The following is a 21,266-nucleotide window of genomic DNA, read 5'->3' on the forward strand; positions in this document are numbered from 1 at the left end:
ACAGTGAATAACTAAGTATACATGCTGGTAATATATATGTATATTATGAGTGTGTGAGTACTCAAAGTTTACAAGTAATTTTTGAGTAAAGTTGAGTATTTTAGAATCTAGTAGAGATTAATATTTTAAAAACGTTTTAACATTTTAAAATATTTTTAGACTCATGTATTCTCCATCTAAAATTATTTTTGTGAATAAGCTTAAAATACTTCTACTGTGAAATATATTTTTATATTATATTACAATTAATTTTGTATTAATGAACCCCCACACAGGGTTAGATATCCTCCTAGATACAGGAGTTTCCACAAAGGGAAACAATATCATAAACTATATCTTAAAAATTTAATTAGGGGTAAAACAAAACTTTTGTACCTTGATGTAGCCTTTCTTCAGAAAAACGTTTATTTTGATTAAAGGAATATTATATGAGAGATTTCTAAAAATAAATTTGTTTCTTGTCAAAATGTTTGTCAGTAACATGAAATCAAAGTTGTTTTACTAAAAAAAAAAAAACTATCTTTTAATATAAGTTATTAACACAGCTAGAGTTACTATTAATGTTAAATATTTTTATCTACTAGTAAAATTTTTTAAATAATTCTGATGTTAATCCATCTTTCAGTGACTACTTTACTAACATTAAAATAATTTTTATTTTTTTAATTTCATATTATGTTTGTTTCAGATCATTTTCAATAGCTGTATTGTTATTAACTTTAAAACAATTTTGAAAACAGCTTTATTTAAAGAAGTTTGTGGTGTAATTAGAAGCCTTTGTTTAGATGATGATGTTAGGATTAATGTATCAAAAGCACATGAACATGCTCGTACTTTAGCAGTTGACTTACTTTGTCCCCTTACTGAATTACTTAAAGGTAATTACTATTTATGTAATTGTTAAGACTGTTGTCCATAAAATTCTCCTGCTTAATATTTGTATTTATCTCATCATTTCTCTACTGATATTGCTATTATTATATTACAAGTTAGGATTGTTCTTACACTAGCTGCACAGGTTAATGATGTTAGATCAAGTAACAAGGTGCTTTCTGTCTATAACACCAGTAGCTTGTATATTCTTCCAGATACACCATATGTGTATGTGCATGTATTTTAATTAACTTATATAAATGCATATTTCAGATATAAAATAAGGTGCCTCACATATTAAGGAATAACGTTTTAACATTCCAAAAATCTCAGAGTTATAAAATGGGCTTTTACGAAAAAGAGCTTAAATTTAAAAACCATCCATGTTTATCTATTTTTACCTAAAATGAAACAAATAAGCAGGTTGAAAATCCAGGTAGCTGATTTAATTTAAAAAAAAGATAGGATTTTACTTTTATTGATAAAAGTACCTTTTTTGATAAACAAAAAAAGATATTTCATGATTGAATTTTTTTCCAAAGATGTAAGGATGATTCAGGAGGAAAGGGAAATAATTTGGTAACTGATTCTAGAGCTTAAAATAAGGAAAAAAGGTCATGTAAACATATATCTGAAAATCTTTTATCAAGTTACAGCCACCGAAAAATTTTCCCCGGATTTCAGTTCTCCCGATTGAAATGAAGTTGCACTGAAATTTTTAAGATGTTATAAAGCATGTAAACTTGATAATTTCTTCTTTTTTTTTTTGTCCTGACAAACCGAATAAAACTGGTCACAGAACTGTATCTCCAGTGAAAACATGATATCCAGTGAAAACAAAAAAAATTTGATGATGAAACACATTTTTTTTAGGATTGAATTAGAATAAACTTTGTAAATTACATTTAAATTTGTTAATTGACTAACAAATGCACAAATTGAATTATAAAAACTTGTACAGAATTTAATTCTGAGAAAATTGATGTAATAAAGTCTATGAAAAACAAAAGAAAATCAACTGTTATTATTATATAAACTTAACAGAAAAATGTTTTAAATTATAAAAATTAAAAACAGCTATTTTTGGTAAGCCATAAATCAATAACGAAGCATTTATGGACATGTTTTTATGAACTTTTTCTCTTATTTCAAGCTGTAGAATCAGTTCCAAAATTACTTCCTTTTACAACTGAATCCATCATTATATTGCGTATATGTTAATATTAATATATTTATTATGTTTAATTTTCCATTGTTACAGAATTGAAAGACAAGAAGGAAGAATTATGTGATGTACTGCTTACTATATCTACACTGATGGTTCGTAATGAATTCTGTACTAAAGTTTATGAAGTTGGTATATTACAACTTATTGCTGACATTATGTCAAGTTATCATGAAGATGAGGTATTACATTTTCATTTTATTTTGTTTATATCATTTTAATGTGTTTGTTTTTTTACAGTTTTATTTTTTTGACTTGTCAGAATGAACAGAATTTAGAATTAAAATAAAAAATTAGTGACAACAATTAGCAATAGCACTGGTCTATGAATTAGAAAAAGTTTTTCAGAACAAAAACACCAATAGTTAAATTTTATTATTTTCTGAGCACTGAATCTGAAAATGAAGTCAGTTTTTCTCATTCACCCATCACATTTCTGTTACACAGCCTTCAGAAATTGCTAAATAAATTTTAAAAGTGACCAAGTATATAGATGTAATAAATTTTATAATATATTGTACATATTTTCAATACATGTATTTAATTTTGCTTATTAATTAAAAAAATCTTGTAGAATTTATCTATAACAGATAAAATGTTCCTAAAATTTTTTATACTATACACAAAAGGAAGAAGTAATTTAAATTACTTCTTCCTTTTGTGTACAGTAAAGGTCCTCTCTTGTAGAAACCAACAGTAGACAGTTTGTCCCGTGTACCTTGATAATGCTGCTCTACTTGCAATATATGCTGGTGGAAGTGGTTCTCCCTACTCATCACTCACAGCACCAAAGTTTGATGGGAAAAGTCAAGATAGAAATGCAAAAAATTCATTTTTAATGACATCTGGCAGTCTAATTTTTATAGTTCAACAAAAGATTTTGTCCTAAAAGATCAGTATTTCCTGCTTTTTGTAGTCTTTTAAGGACTGCATCCTTAAAAAATTTCCATGCAGCTAGCTCTATGTTATTCAACTTTGTCAAAATTTTCATTGTTAAGTTATTTTCTAATCTGAGATCCAACAAATATTCCTTCTTTTACTTGTTTCACTTAACTTAGAAAAATTTGTCTTAAATATTTAAATCCCTCTCCTTCTTTGCTCAGTGTTACAAAATTCTTCATCAACCCCAATTTTATATGTAAAGGTGGCAAAATAACATGCTGAGGATTGACTAAAGGAACATGTTCAATATTGTTTTGTCCAGGAATGAAAATGTCTCTTGGCCACTCTTTAACCACATAATGTTCACTTGTTGCACAACTGTCCTACACGTAAGAAACAGCCATACTTTGAAAAGCCACTTTGTAGACCAAGAAGACCAGTAAGTTTGAGGTCACCACGGATATCCCATAAATGAGCATCATAATTGACTGGTTTCAAAAGAATGACGTAGTTTCATATGGTTTTTTTCATTCCAACATTCTGGTATGAATGATTCTTGTTTAAATTATGCAGTTGCACTGCTTTTAAGTTTGTTTTTGATGAATCAATGAATAATCGCCAATCATGAGCATTATAAGCCCATACTAAAATCAGACATCAAACCTTCTATATCACAACAGGAACACAGAGATCTTTCATGGTGAAATATTTATTGAATTCTTTATTTCTATTTCTGAAATGTGAAATTTATATCCTTAAATTTTGATAAATTCTACTCCTTTAGCTGAAGCTAGAAGTTCTGCTTGTTGTTTTGATAAATTCAACTCGCAAACCAAATCGTTAAGTTCCACTTGTGAAATAACATATGGTTCACTATTTGATCTTTCTGGTATGAAATCAAAGTCTCATGAAGCTTATTCTGCCACAGTATTTTCAAAGCAGTTCGCTTCAGAATCTGAAATCTCCTGCTAGGAAGCTGGGGATGTCAGAATAGGAAAATCATCTCTATGAATAATTTGTTCCATAGCCAGTGTAAAATTTGGATACACAATATTACTATTTTTTTACAGAAAAAGCAGTGAAATTAGTTAAACAGAAGTAGCAGTTGTCATAATGATTTGTTGGTTGGCGTCAAACCATAAGTGTAGCAAAAAAGCACGTGTTCCTTTTTCCCTTATAACCATTGAGGGACCTCAACTAACACCTTATACACATTATATGTGGCACCTATTAATTTATTTTGATTTCATTGGACAACTGAAATAAACCCCAAAAACAGTTTTCATCAGTCTTGAAATTGGCCTATGCTGACTCGTGGTAGTGAATTCACCACAACATAACAAAAATCATTCAAAGAGTTTTTACACGAACATGTTTGCACCTCATTATGTAAACATAAGTTGGTGTAAAATTAGGGAAAAGACTATTTGAACACTTGATTTATTTATGAAAATTAAGTGAAATTGATTAGCTGGTAGCTAACAGACAGTAATTAACTCAACCTCCACAATTTAACGTACTACCGCTCACTCACAAGTTTAATCACAGTGGCTTTAGCTGCCCTGAGAGATTGAATATTTTTAAAGAGAGAGATACTATTCTAGGATGATTCAATCTTCAATCAGAGTCATATCTGGCATGTTTACAATATAATGCGCATAATAGAGCATTTCTGTTATGTGTCAAAAATGACATAAGGATCTTTAAACTAAGATAAGCAAAAAATGTGGCATGATGGAGCATTTTTGATTGAATTTTCTGTTTCAGCGTAACAGATATTTTATAAAATACACATTAATATGTCTGTTCTAAAAATCATGTAGACCAGTGTAATCAGTGAGTTTTGTCCATTATGTATTTATATGTTGAACATAACATTTAATTAGATTGAAATTTAAAATTAAATTAAAATGTAATTAAAGTCTACAGTTAAATTGTAATTTTTATTTGCTTCAAGATATTACAGATTGCAGTAAACACGCCGATTTACTTATACTTGATTAATTACTTAATTTAGTTGTATTTGAAGTCTAGTAAGGATATTCTAACATTAAAGATTTTGTTTAGCTTTTGAGATAATTTTTAAACATATTCTTGCATAAAATAGCAATGGCTTAATTAGAATTAAAAAGTCTTAACAAACATACAAATAAATAAACAAAGCTGTATTTATGTTTATTTGTTACATACTTTGAAGATACGAGGATGAGTTGGTTTATTCATGAAAAGATTTCTGACAAGTTGTATGAGCATAATGTACAAAACATGTTCAAAAAGTTAAGAACAATTTTTATGCGTGGCCTTCAGCTCTGCAGTCATGGTAATGCAGTACATATTTACAATTTGTCTTAAGGATTTAAAATGTTTAAGGCAACTGACGAACCAAAGTACTGGATTTGGGATTGTGATTTTTTAATTCAAGAAATCTTTTTTTTGAGGCCAAAAACTTTTTATGTTCTCTTCACCAGAAAAAAAACTAAAACTAGATTAAAACTGAAATATTAAAAACAAAAAACTTAAAACTATTATCACAGCTAACATACTAAAAAATTACTTATAAATACTGTCACAGATGAAATCATAAAAATAATTAATATTTTATATATATATATATAATATAAAACTAAAATAAAAATAAATTTAATAAAGTCCAAGAGAAATGTGTAAAGGGTTCCTCCTCGGATAACAGAAAGAATAAAGATCTATCACAAAAACCATAACAATTACAACTACAATATTAAATCCTGTGTAAAATACTAAAACCTCAAAGAAATAAAAATTCCTGTTTAAAACTTCTTTATAATCACACAAGATTCTACAAATGTTTCTGGGTGAAGAAATGTGTTGCCTGCCGAAATTCAGCAGCAGCTTAGTCAATTTATAAGAATAAACAAATGTTCATGATGAGGCTTGTAGCAGATGGCTTTCTGTCAGCATTGATCAAACAATCTAACCCACTTTCTCACCAATCCATCACTCGTTATATTTATAGTATGAATTTTATTAGTCTGCTGAGAATCAGCAGGCAGTTCTTGCATTAAACATCTGAAAACAGACCAAACTTCATAATTATCGAATCCTCTCCTTCAGTTTTCTTAAAAATTTTAAACACTTAAAAAAATTTAAAAACTCAAACTATGTTGCCTATAATTAATGGCATCCTTGGAGGGATAATAAACAAGAAATAAAGTACATATGCACAGGTCAATAATTGCAGTACTTTGATAGCCATGTATGGAAATACTACTTACCTGTATTACCTGTAATGTTGAAAGAAAATGTTAATTCATATTTGACAATTGAATTAAAACTAGAAAAAAATGAATGAAACAACCTTTCCATCAGTAGTAAATAGAATGAAAGTACAGGGTCATCAAAAAAGGTTACAGCAATTTAAAAGTTGTATATCAGAAACTACTAGTAATCAAATGAGTATTATTTTTTTAAATTCACTAACCGGAAAAGTTTTTTTACATACCTTAGAGTGTTTCAATATGAGCTCTGTTGGTCACTCCGCAAACATCCAGCTGGTTGACTTCTGCCCAGGTCTACTAGATCATCACAGCCATAACTGTGGCAGTATCAGTGGTGATTTGTTACATCCCTAATTTTTTCACTGTAGACAGTGTTTTTAATACATTGTATTCCCATAGAAAAAAGTCTAGGGTTGTCAAATCTGCACTTCTCAGAGGCCAAAGCACTTGCTTGACTGGCCCTACCAATTCAGTGATTAGGGGTAAATGCTTGTGCAACACATTTTGATTAGTTGTCTTTGGAATTCCTAACTGTAAACTTCACCTAGAAATTGATTTTTTTAGAGCTTCTTAAACAACTTTGGCATATACACTCAACTGCTTCATCACTCATTTTCGACCGTCCTCGGAACTTTTTCACTTCCCATTGCCAGATTCATTAAACTGCTCATATCATCATCTAATGCTGTTTAGATGAGGAGGATCATTGCTGTAAACACGCCGGAAAGTCCATTGAAGAGTGGGACTTTGACTGGGACTTCTGTAATTTTCTTACAGAAATTTTACAACTTAAATTGAAGGTTTGGTTGGCTAAACAAGCAGATAAGTATCCTCATTCTGAAAAACTGAACAGCACTTCACTTTGATTTAGAATGTTAGTAAACCTGAATCATGAGTGTCAAAAAATGTTTTCTGATTTTAGAAAAGAAAAGAAAAAAGGTTTTTTTTTTAAAATGAAGCAAAGAAGACTTATTTATATAAATTGACGTTATGTATTGTATCATATTGCATTAACTCATAACAAAAATTAATTTTGTATTTACTTTTTTTTAATTTAAATTAAAACATCTCAGTTTGCTCATTTTTAGAAATCATAAAAGTTAGCCTGTATAACTTGGAATGAAGTTTTCCTTTTTATTTCCTCATTCTGCATTTTTTATGTTCATTCATGCTGTTTTTGTTTTTTACTCATTCCTGTTCCTTAAAACACATGTATATTATCCTAAAATAACCACAAAAGTATGAAGCATATTAATATAAATAATAAGAATTATTAATAAACATATTAATTAATAGAAATAAGAAGCAATAACAAAACATAAGATAACTACCAGAATTTATATAATTGTTTTTCTGATTGACAGATTCATTTACATTAAGTTCTGCAAAAGATATGGTAGCAGTTAAATTTAATTTTTTCAACAATTGGGTATAATAAATTTATTATATTCCATTTTAAATATTTTTAGAGATGTTTTTTTATTTTTTTTAGAAGATTACTCGTACTTGTATGATCCTTTTAAAAACATTAGCTGGTAATGATGATGTTAAAGCTCACATTATTCAGCAGAAGAATAGTTTGATTACTTTGATCATGCATTCAATTGGTAAACATCAGGTAATTTTTTTTAATTTACTGATAAATCATCTCTGAGTTGTTAAATTTATGATTTTTTTCAGCAAGTTAAATAAACATGTAATGAAATTTAAACTTACTTTCATTCTTACATGATTAAAAACTACTATTCATCATAAAAGCCATTCACATAAGTCATTTTGTACGGTCTTCCCGTAGATGGAAACACATTGAGTAAATTCAGATTAACTGTAACTTGCTAAAACATCTTGGTTAAAATCACTTAAATCTCTTTATGAATCCTACCCTTCATTTAATTATTGCCATGATAACAGGTTTTTTTTTTAATCCCAGATCAGATTTTTTAAATTAAATTTTTTTTTTTAAGTTTGGGAACAACTGTGGTATGGTATTTATCTTTAATCACATAAGTGATTTACAAAAAAAAATAATATTGTCAACTCATCGATTTTCTTGCATTAAAGGCATATCATCATGCTGAAAATATGTGGTATTGTTCAATATATAATTGTTAATATTTTACAGAGAAACATTTGAATTTTGTTGCTATACCAGAATAAGAATTAATATTCCTTTTAATGACAATGCATACCATAAAGTTACCACACCACCACTTTTTTTTAGTGTAATATGTTTGCTGGTGTAAAAGATTAGGATTCTCCACAGTTCAGTAGTTAAGATTTTGTTTGTTAACAAACATGTTTGTTTTTTATCACATTGTGTTAAAAAATTCATTGAAATAGATGTTTTAATTCCTGTATAATATGTTCATTTTGTAAAATGAAAGTTTAAATCTGAGATCAGTGCTCAATGCAAAATGAGTCAGACAAGCCTAATGAAAGCATGTCCCATGTAGACTCTTGTGGACTGTTCATAAACAAGGATCTAATTGCTTTGAAAGTTTCTGGTATTCAGAATTGTTTTATGGTACCTGAATACTTCTTAATACTAAACTGTAGTTTCAAAATTTTCAGTCCAGTCTACAACATGAGCTGTTGGAACTGTATGATAACTCATGAGCATGATGCTGAAGTTGAAAGTGACAACTAAATTCTCAGTGTATAATTAATAATAGCAATAATTTTTATAAAACACTTTTATTGCAAACACATGTTGCAGAGTTGCATGATATCAACCAGCACTCTTTTGTGGCTAAACTTGTAACACTTCTTCAATACCTTTTAATACTCAAAACCTTTTATCTCTATCAGTACACATTTATGAAAATGTTCCCAGAACATTACTATGTATTTGTAATACTATTATTCAGTGCTTGCTTACCTTATGACATGAAACAGATTTTTTATTTTGTTGCAATAGATTTTGTAAATAGAATTTTATATTTTAGCTACTGCTTTTACCTACAATATCATCAGCTATAATAATGGCTTCTTCACAAATATTTAGCTGCCAAACTCTGCATCTTGTTTTCTGCCGTCTGGCTACCCAGAACTGGCAGTAAAATTATTATGTTCATCTTCAAACATTTTTACAACAGTAACGTTTTGTAAATAAGAATGCTAGGTAATTAAAGTACTTTTCTCTTGTGTTATAGTAACCACAAAAAAGCACCTCATTAAGTTTTTATACTCTTAGAGTTATGTCTTTTGTTTAATATTAAACATGTGTTTGGCCCTTGTTTAGTTTGTCTTTATTTCCAATTCAGTCTCATTAATTTAAATAGCCTGTGAATGTATTTAGTCTGAAATTCATTTAATAGAGTTTTTATTAATACTGTATCATTTACATAATCTTCAGCCCTAAAAAACTATTATTCTACTAATCATTCACATAATTGTTACTAAGTTACGTTATAAAGTTATATATCATAGATATAGGAACAGAACTGTGTCTCAATATTAAAACAAATTTTAATTGACCATAGATATTAAGTGATATTCATAAATCATATTAACACCTTAGAATTGTTATCAACATATTAAGATTACATAATAATTTACTGAGTTTTTCTTGTCATTAAAACTTCTTTTTTGTATTCATACAGAGAAATCCAGTATCTGCAGCCACTGGATTAGGTCTTATTGCAGCACTTGCACTACGCAACCCATCTAATTGTAAAATAATATGTGATCTGGGTGCAGCTGAGCTAATTTGCAACTCTATGAAAATGCACCCACAAGATATTAACGTTCAGGTATGTGTAAATAATTTTAATAATTTAATATTTCGCAAAATTCTCTAAGCAGTTAGTGTTTTCAAATTTCAAGTCAATCGGTCTGACAATGCTGTTAATTGAAGTCTGAACCATAGTAACATGAAAATTATAATCAAAGTAGAAGAAACCTACTTTTTATACTATTTTGTCTTAATTCATACGGACAGAACAACTGTAATATTAACTTACTGCAATACAATTGTAATTTTGATATTATCAAGCAGTGTGATAAATTGTATCATCACTAAGTAATTAGATCCATAATAATAAACTTTTTTAATATAAAGCTCTATTTATATATTTGCATCCAGCATGGTTTGGTTGCCAAAGCAGTGTATTGAGTTGTGCCCAATACAATTTAAACCAGATTAGATAAGTATAGCTGGAGATTTCCTTCTGGAAATTAGTACCACTTGTTTACATACTAGCACTGGTTTTTTGCCGTATTCCAATGCAAGCTTTGATAATCTTTTATTATTTTTTTGCATATTACGTATTTCAGCATTAATCATAAAATAAATCTTTATGCTTTTTTTTTGGTTTATGCTTTTAAGTAATAAATGAAAACTATGTTAACAGTATCATAGAACTGTACTGTGTTAATCTTATGATTAACACAGTACACATTCTATGATTATTCATAGAAAGCCGGTTTTGTTTATGAATTTCATTTATGCATAATTCATAATACATAATTTTATGTTTGTATAATTTAAATTTTATGAGGTGATCAGTTTATACGAACAAGTTATTTTATTTATAAATTTGGTTAAATGATTTTAATTTACAGTAAATATTACACGGTGTAATATTTAATGTCATCCGCCATCAAAGGAAATTTAATTTGTGAGAGTTTGTATGTATGGGGAAAACCATTAGGTTAGATTTCTTCTGACTAGGTGGTTTAATGTAATTCTTTGTACATGGTATTGCATTTATGTCGTTTGATATGGTGTTTTGATAAGATTAATATGTTCAATTCAGTATCGTACCTCAGCCTTGTTGCATGAATAAATTTAGTATAAAGTTCGATATAAAGCCTTGGACAAACTGTTCAAAATATTGTGCCATACAAGTACTGTTTGAAGCCAAAAAAAGGTAAGGAAAGGTAAGACACAAAAAATAAAAAAGTTACTTCTCTGTAAAAATCACTCAAGAAGTTACCACCACCATCTGCCATCTACCATACATCTCAGAATAGATAATATTATGATATGACTGTTCTTTTAAATTGATCACCTGTATAATAAAAATTATGTTTTTTACATCCATTATTGAAATATATCTCAGAATTGCATATTTTTATATTTATTTTGACACTATGAAAAAAACTTATTTTCACTAACTGGCTTATTATGTATGCATACCAGTTGTTAATATTAAACTATTATCGAAATTTTTATTTTTTTCACAGAGACGAGGTTGTTGGGCTGCTCGTAATATTGTTTCTAGAAATAAAGAGTTGAAATGTGAATTTTTAAAACTAGGAATTGAAGAACTCCTTCTATTCACAATGAAACAATTTAAGGAATGTAATGATGATGCTAAAGCAGCTCTTAGAGATCTCGGTTGTAGTGTTAAACTTATTGAACAGTGGACTGGAAAGGGTACTAGTTTAAAACAGTAGAGTATTAATATTTATTATATTTAAAAAAAATTCAATTGCTGTGTCTTGTAAACTAATTATGCTATATTTAATATCGCATTAGTAACTTAAATATGTTTTTACTGATTTGCAAAATAAAAAAATGAACTGCACTTACTTATTATTAACATAAGACTAAAAGAACTGTTATTAATACACTTATACCTTTTTAATTAAATTTTCTTTTAAATTTAGTATATATTTTATACTAAACTTTTATTGCATTCTGATAAAATGATGCAATGTCAATTTTCTAAAATGAAATGTGTAAATTTTCTTCCATCTTTATTAAAAGTATTTAGAAGAGTATTTTTTTAGGTTAGAATCCATCTAATTATCTGAATGAAATTCATTAATTTATTACTTTCATTCAAGATGATATAATCTGATAAAGGTGAATACTTAAAAAGAATGCATTCATTGCATTTGAGAGAAGCTCTATCAGTCATTATTATTTCAGTTTTGAAGTCCTTTTATAAAAATTAAAGAAAGTAGGAATAATAGTTCCATAGCTTGCAGCTGGTTTAAATCTTTTGTTGTAGATGCGGAACAACATGTAAAGTAGTTTAATATTACTGTCCAATCACAGGTCATATGTCATTAAATGAAGAGTTCCCTCACTCTCTCTCACTCACCATATTTCCCTTATTCCCCTCCCCCACCCCACAAACACACACATAATATAAAATCATCAGCATCTGGTGTTCACTCTGGCGGAAAATCCCTTACATCACTGCCGCCTCCAACCATCCCTGTTCCATTCCTTCTCATTCATCAAGTTGCAATTTCCAATCTTCACTTCATTTAATAATTTCATCCTTCTTTCTTGCTTTCTTTCTCTGTCTAACTTCTTTCTGATCTTTCCAATTCAGTTATCAAGATTACAGTTCCTCTAACCAGTTTTCTTTTGTGTGTACTTCCCGCATAAGTGATTCTTCTTTATAATCCTGTTCGTTATTTTCTCATTCCTCACTTTATCCAACCATCATTCTTTCCCTAATCTTCTCCATATCCTCAATATGGAGAAGATTAGCCTCCATCTTTCCCCTCTTCTTCTTCCTCACCATACGTGTTTCACTTAGGTAAAAGAAGACAATGCTTATATAGCATTTGACTAACTTCTTCGTTAACTCATAAGTCCAGACAATTTCCTTATAATGAGTTGGATCTATAAATGTACTCTTCCTATTAATCTTTGGTAATTTAGGATCTTTTTATTATTTTAATTTTCTTAGCTAACTTATCTCCTAGGTCTCTAAAAATGCAATTAATGTGTTCTGCTATTTCAGATGGTTCTTTAAGTATTTTTCCATTATCATTTAAAAACTTAATATCATTTTTTTTCTCCAATTTTTCATTAATGTATTTCCACAAAGAATTGTTTTCATAGCTTTTTCTGTAACTTCTTTGTAATCATACTATATTTAGCTTTTTTGATTACCTTATTATTATTTGAATATTTTTTATATACAAATAAATTTAAATTTTCATTTTGAGAATTTTTTTTCCATTATTATGTAGTTTTCTTTATTTTAACAAGATTTTATTATACCTAAAGTGTTTATTCTTTCCTAGTTTTATTTATCTTTTTTTTATTGATATTTTTGTAATTTGTTCAATTGATTAATCAATCAATAGCTTGCTCAGGATGTTCTATATGTGTAGTAGTAATTCCTGCCAATTTACCTTTTTTGCTTCTATCACTAATGTTTTGTAATTTATACATGTTTCAAGCCTATTTTCAGTATTAATTTGCTTATAGTTTATAGTTAAAAATACAGGATAGTGATCAGTCAACACATAAGTATATCTAAAAGATTTACGTCATTAATATTGAACTTAATAGAATTATTATCAATAAAAGTTCTCACATTCAAATTATTATAATCTGCTGGTCTAGTTATTTTCCTAAAAAGAGGTTTGTACCCAAATTCTAAATACTTATTTAAAAATGTTTGACTTACACTATCAATCTATAAGATATCAGTGTTAACATTTCCAGCCATAGAATTTTTTTCTATACAACTGTCCAAAAAAACGTGTAATGTGTTTTGTTTAGGATGTATGTTTTTCCTACCATAGCAGTTCAACGGCTGAACCAGTTTAGATGTATGACCCCATGTTAAATCCTTATGTTACCAGATGTGTCATAGGCTCTATATATATATATATGTTTAAATAAATTTTAAAAGTTAAAAAAAAATTATTCTATGTACAAAATTGTCACCTGCATGCTCTTTAATTATCCTATATTAGTAGCAATGTTTGTAAGTAATATTTTTTTTTGCATTCATGTTTTTTAATGTTTATCTCATGTTTTATATCTTTATTTAACTCTATAAATTTTTTTATAGTAGTTGTGAAATCTTTTTTAGATATGTCATGACATCTGTAAACAGCTGAATTTTAATTGGAAATTTGTATACATCAACTACATAAATTATAATGTTTATGTTATCTACTTTATCCACTATTACATTTACTTTAATTTTTTTATTTACATAAACTATTACACTATCTACTTTACTTATCTTACTATAACTATAATAAATGTTGTAACCCTCAATTTTAAAAATGTTATAATAGTTTAAATTCCATGTTTCAGTACAAATAGTTATGAAAGGTTTATATTGCAAATTTCCCACGAAAACCTGTAATTTTTTCTTAATTTGCTTTGTAGGCTTCTAATATTAACCAATAATATCAAATTGTTATTATAAAATAAGTTGTTATTGAGATCAATTAAGTTCAAATCAGATTCAATACTTTCAACCTTGTAGAAAGTACAAGTGTCATAGTCTAGAGCAGTGGTTCCCAAACTTTTCTGAGTTGTGACGCCCTTTTTTCAATTAATATTTTTCCATGGTCCCCTATCCTAAGTAAAAGTATGACTACTCATAAATCATTTTTATCATAAGAGATAAAAATAAATAAAACTCATGTATCTTCATTATTTTTTTTACTTTATTAACATTAAATTAATAATTATAAATGTCTTTGCTCAATTAATTATGAAGCTTTTACAACATTTTGTGATGCCCCTATGAAGAGGCCGCAGCTCCCCAGGGTGTTGCGGTGCACTGTTTGGGAATCACTGGTCTAAAGAATTTATGTTCTTTCAAAATAGAGCGCAACAAATTTAATGTACTCAAAATATACCTGATAACTATTGTGATACAACATCAATGTTGATAATGATTGATTTTGAATTAAACTTTGGACAGTGAGATTGATAAATCCTAGATGGTAGGAATGGTAGGCATCACTGGGTAATCCATAGAATTGATTTTGTTACCACATACCATTGGAATGGGATGGGAAAAAAAATTATAGCGGTTTCAAGACCTAAGATGTGGAAAATATAGGATATGTGGATATGTGAAAAAACTCCTTTTCTGAAGCAAAATATAACAAAAAAATATATATGTATGTAGTTATTTTTTAGGGAAGGGGTGAATGTTAAATAAAAATTTTTGGTAATCTGTGATCTTAGTAAAGAAGTACTTCAACTATTGTAAGAAAATTATTTTGCTGAAGTGCCCCAATGAAGATTTTATTTCGGCCAAAACACCCCCACCCCTTTTTGCAGTTTTTGCAAAAATATAATACATTCTTTCACCCAAAAGGTTGTGTACCAACTTTGAAGAAAAACCAGTATACAGGGTCTAGAGTTAGGGACACCATATACAGACCAAATCCAGAGTTAAGGAAAGGGACCAAATATAGACCAACTTATATATGCCGCACAAATGTCCTTCTGACAAAAATAGATTTTTTGGACTTGGGAGCATGGGAATAAAATCTATTTCGCAGATTCTTTACAATTTAGAATTTATTAAAAAAGGTTTTTAAGGCACAAAACTTAAAAAAAGACTAATATTTTTTTACCGTTCATGTATTTTCTCATAATAGCCGTAGCATTCATCACTAAATTGCTATAGCTGGGAAAGTAAAATATGAACAAGACCAAATGCAGTCATTTAGCTTTCATGGTAATCCATAATATAACAAATCACACTGGTAAGTTTTAAAAAACCCAAAAAATATGAAGTATTAAAAAATAAACTGCTGCACAATCACATGTGAATTTTTTCATTACATTAAAAACTCCAAACAATATATTAAAAAATATTTCATATAAATTATTGTATTCAGTGTTCAATAAAACTAGTCGGCGCAAAATTTGTATTTAACATATTGCACAATTTTCCCCACTGTAATATGTAATAATACAGAGCTTAAAATCTTATTCAGTCTACCTTCAATTGTGTATACTTTGTGTTGTGTTTCACAGAGTTATTAGTGTTTAGCTAAAAACAAGAAGTCATTTTTCTCGTTTTTATTTGCCACAACATGGTTTCTGCAAACATTCATGGATATTCAAAAAATCTGGACAATTTTTGTTATGTCTGGTAAATTTACACCTAAATCTCAAAGAAGACTATTTCTGAATTGATAAAAACAGCTTAAAAATTTTTTTTTTGATTGTATACTTGGAGATTAAGATTAAAACTGGGCATATCATGTTGTGCTCAGTAACTCAACTGAATGGTTGAAGGGGAAACAACGAGCCATGCCGTTTGCTGTACCGATAGTTTGGCATGAACCTAAGGACCACTTCACCAACTGCTACTTTTGTATGACAAATCTATTTGTATTTTCATCCAAAAATAGAAAATTCATAAAATATGGAGATGTATCTTCAGCTCTAAAGCTGGTACCACATTGAGAGGAATTACCTGTATCAACATCTAATCCAACATTGCTACAAGAACAATCTGAAAATGAAGCAGGTGATGTAGAGGTTGTTGAAGAATTTCTTCCTGTATCTAATAAAAATTTCCTCTTTTAATTCAACAATATGAACTTAATGATTTAGTTCACAATTTAAAGTTATCAAAACAGCATGCTGAACTTCTGGGGTCTAGACTGCAACAGTGGAATTTTTTAGCAAAATAACAAAAGTTACTATGTAACTCAATATAGAACTATTTCAACTTTTTTACTATGAAAAATTCATTGTGCGTTTGTACTGATGTCAATGGACTTATGAAAGAGCTTGGAATTAACCATATTCCTGAAGAATGCTGTCTTTTAACTGACTCTTCTAAAGTTAGCATGAAAGCAATTTTATTGTATAATGGTAACAAATGGCCAACTGTAACATTATTTCATGCAGTCGACAAAAACTATAGCATCAATATTAGAAGCAATAAAATATAAAAAAACATATGTAGCAAGTTTGCAATGATCTAAAAGTTGTTTCATTACTTCTTAGTTGACAAGGTAGGTTTATGAAATATTGTTTTCGTTGTTGTTGGGATAGTCATGATACAAAAAGTCATTACCAAGCAAAGAACTGGCCTTTGTGGCTGGTGAAAAAAATTTAAAGCATTTTATTATTAATTGAGAATGATAAAATCATACTGTTGCCATTTCACATAAAACTCAAATTCATAAAAAATTTTGTTAAGGCATAGACAAAGATTAACTAAAATTTAAGTCTTCCCCTACAGGGTTGGGATGTCAACAAGGAGTTAGGGAATTGTTTCCTTCAGGATATTCTGAACATGGAACATTGGTACCAAGAAAGATGGGATCTGGAATGATTGGTAGATATTGGTTTTTGTTTAGAGAAACTGATTGAACAACGTACAAGCAAAAATGTTTGTTATCATATTTTAAAAATTAAAGGTAAGACAGTGTCAATAACTCAAACTTTTTAAAAATTGTTATTTTAAAATTGTAATAATGTATTTAAATTTATCTGTTTGAATAAATAAAAATTTAGTTGATTTTAACAAATTTTAAATGTATACATATTAATTTTTATAAACATTGATTTCACAGTGATTATGTATTTATTAGTAAATAAATCATATGTATCTAAAAAAAATGTGACATTCCACAAATTCTAAGTTTTGAATTCAGTACACCATTTTAGTTAAAATCGCTAAGATTTGATTTGATTTGATTTTTAGTTAAAATCACAATGTGTAATTCCAGATACACAAATTTTTTATATTTTTTTGCCAACTAGTGTAATTAGACACCAACTGGCCAATAAAAAAAAAGAAGTTGAATAAAAATTTATTTTTGTATAAATAATATCAGCGGCTTTAAGAATTTTCTGGTCTTAACAATAGAATTCTGTTAGGTTTTATTCATTCCAACAAAACCTATGAAAAGGTAAGTATGAGCATAAGGAATATTTTGAAAGCGAAAAAATGTTTCAAAGAATTGACTGTTTCAGCACTGAAAATGAATGTCAATTAGGAAAATCAGTTCAAAACGTCCACTTCAAGTTGTGCATTATTGAAATAATAAGCATAAAGCAATAAAATGTTAAAAGAGTTACATAATACCCATGTTGGTTAGTACAGCACATTTTATTATAAAAATATGAAATATCAAAAAGCATGTGCAAATGATTATCTTAGAAATGAGAAGTTTTCATATTTACGAAAAATCATTTCTTAACTTTTTAACATTAATTGTAATGAAACTTGAGGTATCATTTTGATTCTGAAACAAAATTGCTAAGTCTGGGATATGTCACCAGCCTCTTTAAGAGCTTGATGCAGTGTTTCAGAATATGGAAGATACCTGTTTTTGCCCTGAATAAAACTGTAAACCACCTGATTGTCCTTTCTCCATGCCTTTTTTTAAACTTTCCCTTTGTTCCCTAAAACTTGTTGGGTGTAGATCTGATTAGCTTGGTGTTTAGGATGAGGATACTAAGATCTGAAGGTTCAGTCTATCCTGAACCAATAAGGGGGAATATGTGGACCAGTTCCAGAGCTCAGCTTCCTACATAGTAGCTGTAAAACAAGACTAAATGCCATAGTTTAAAACCAGGCACTCGGAGAAAAATACTGTTGTTTAAGAGTAAATGTGCACTGATTTGAAAGCAGAAATATTTTATCCTGCTGAGATGTAATTTTGTAGCATGATAATGCATGACGTTCACACACCATTCAACAGACACAGCAAGACATGAATAAAAACTGGCTGTGATTTGCTCCCACATTTAATTAAGAATTTTGATGTGTTTTTATCCACTAAAAAGAGTTAGAACACAGTTTTCAAAGCAATAAAAAGTGAAATTTCAGAGGTAGGATAGATTTTTATGCTAGGACAAAGAATTTTTTGCACTGATAAAAATGATTGATTAAGATGAAAATTAAACTGCAACAAAATTGATTTTCTTAGTTCCAATTTCAAAAATCAAATGTATATTTTATGCCCCAAAAGAACAATAGAGGAGGGATATTGCGAAACGACTAACAAAGTTACTTAAATAAAAAAAGAAAATTGTGATTTGTTTTTTATATTAATTTTTACTGATGAATAAATAATATTTATTTATTCTTTGTAATAATAAAACCCTCATGCTCAGTTACAAATGCTTACATTTTTTTAGTATGAATAACCCAAATTGTGTAGTGTTAACAGTGTCAATTCTGAAAGATGTATGTTAAAATCATAATGATTTTAAGTGTTTATTTCCAATTATAAGTGTAATCAAAAATCTAACTGCTGTAAAGAGAATAGTCCTGCCCTTACCTGGGTGACTATTTTGTTATCATATATGTTAGTAGGCTGAAAGCTGTTGCATATTTTTTGCATTTAAGTTATATTATTGAGAATAGATGATGTATTACATTCAATAACCCACATGTGGTGTCTATGGCTAGTTTCCAAAAAATACCACTGTGTGAAAGAATGTAATGCAGCTGCAACCTTTGTTTATTTATTTTAACTGTATTAATAAATATTCAGGTCTACAATGACTTTCATGCAGTAAAGTTCTATAGTAGCTCTAGTTGAGGTAAAGTCCTGCATTAGTAGAGTCATTCGATATTACATCATCCTATTAAATTAAAGTCAATTGCATGTATGCATAATGACATTTACAATTAATTCTAAACAATTACATGTATAATAATTGTAACAATTTTAATTGTATAAATAAATTTCATGTTTTTTAAAAGTGGAATTCATTGATTTTAAAGTTAACTTTTATAAATGTTGTACAAAAAAAAAAGAATTACACCATAATAAAATTATCACATCATCCGTTGTAATTACCAATAATTTATTTAAACACTGATGTGTTTAAAGTTTTGTATTCAGTTAGTTCTAACATAAAGAGGACTATAAATAAAGTAATGAGCCTAGTTTTTTTTCCAGCCAAAGTGGCAACATTGTAAAGTTACTAGTAAACATATGATTTTATGAACAGCAGATTTATATTAGGTACTAATATTTTTAGTCTATTACGCAAACAAACTTGTCTTAAAACTAGTTTTTGTTGTGCGTTACAAAAATGAATGATACAATTATGAGCAACATTGTGCAATAAAGTTTTGTGTTAAAATCTGTGAGAATGCTACTGAAACTTTTTCAGAATTGAAAAAGGCGTATGGAGATGACGCTCTGTCACGAGCAAGGTTTTAGGTGGTTTTAAGCATTTTCAGTTGGCCTGGGATCCACGCTCTGGAAGACCGTTAACCGTCATAAAGTGATGATAGTGTTGAGCGAATCGGAGACCTGATACGGTACGACCAGCGATTAACTGTCAGAATGATAGGAGAACAATTGAATTTGAACGATACCACAGTCCATAAAATTTTAACAAACGAATTGGAGATGAAAAAAGTTTGTGCAAAATTAATCCCAAAAAGAAAAACAACAGGGTGGAAGTGTGATGCAATCTTCTAGGGCGAATTGAAACTGAACCTGATTTTCTAAAAAAATATTTTTACTGGTGATGATACTTGGATATTTGAGTACGACCCAAAAACAAAATGCCAGATCAAGGAGTGACACACTTCAGATTCAAAAAAAAATGAGCAAATCAAAACCATGCTAATTTGTTTCTTCGATAGTTGTGGCATTGTCCATAAGGATTTTTTACCTACAGTACAGACTGTAAATATGTTTACCAAGAAATTCTTGAAAGACTGCGGAAACGAGTTGAGTTGTCTGCGTGAGACCAGCCATCAAAGACAACTGGATGCTACATCATGACAATGCACCTTGTCACACTGCACTCTGAATTAATGAGTTTTTGGCAAAGAAAAACATTCCTGTAGTTCCTCAACTCCCTTATTCACCTGACTTGAGTCCCTGCGACTTTTACCTATTCACGACTTTTAAAAAAACCGCTTCAAAGGACGCCATTTTGGAACAGTAAAAAACATTTTTAAAAATTTAACCAACCATCAAAAGGATTTTCTGGTTTGTGAGATCCAACATACTATGAAGAGAGGGAAACTGTTTGAAGCGTTGCGTGGCTTCCCAAGGGAACTATGTATACTATAGAATATGTAGAACTGTATAATTACTCTTCCAAATAATTTTATGTCTTATTAAAAATATGTTTGTAATAGATTATTTATCGCTTTCTGAAAATACAACACTTTTTTGGGGAGGCTGTCTTGGATGTTCTAATTCAAGTTTGCAGCAGAATATTTGGGCAGTCTGTCACTTCGTTTATTCTCTATGAAGAATAAAAGAAGTATTCAGTATTCTTGTTAGGCTTTCTCCAAATCGGTTGATACTTCTAGGCCAATAAGGTTTATTTCAATCGAATAAGCTTTCCGATTGAT

General features: G+C 28.9%; 1 protein-coding gene across 2 annotated transcripts in view; it reads left to right on the forward strand.

Annotated features, from left to right (window-relative positions):
* Positions 1-17,359, forward strand: part of LOC142321819 (armadillo repeat-containing protein 6 homolog) — a 31,881-nt gene extending 14,522 nt beyond the window's left edge. The window contains exons 5-10 of one of the 2 annotated variants that reach the window (XM_075360241.1): positions 689-878; positions 2,135-2,280; positions 7,727-7,852; positions 9,837-9,986; positions 11,422-11,614; positions 17,169-17,356. In XM_075360241.1, the coding sequence (XP_075216356.1) occupies positions 689-878; positions 2,135-2,280; positions 7,727-7,852; positions 9,837-9,986; positions 11,422-11,614; positions 17,169-17,299 (936 nt within the window). In that variant the 3' untranslated portion in view covers positions 17,300-17,356. Of the gene's footprint in view, positions 1-688; positions 879-2,134; positions 2,281-7,726; positions 7,853-9,836; positions 9,987-11,421; positions 11,615-17,168 lie in introns of both variants that reach the window. The other variant, XM_075360242.1, reaches the window with a different exon arrangement.
* The last annotated feature ends 3,907 nt before the right edge of the window (positions 17,360-21,266 follow it).

Source organism: Lycorma delicatula, chromosome 3, assembly GCF_047948215.1.
Source record: "Lycorma delicatula isolate Av1 chromosome 3, ASM4794821v1, whole genome shotgun sequence".
In the NCBI taxonomy this organism is placed as follows: Eukaryota; Metazoa; Arthropoda; class Insecta; order Hemiptera; family Fulgoridae; genus Lycorma; species Lycorma delicatula.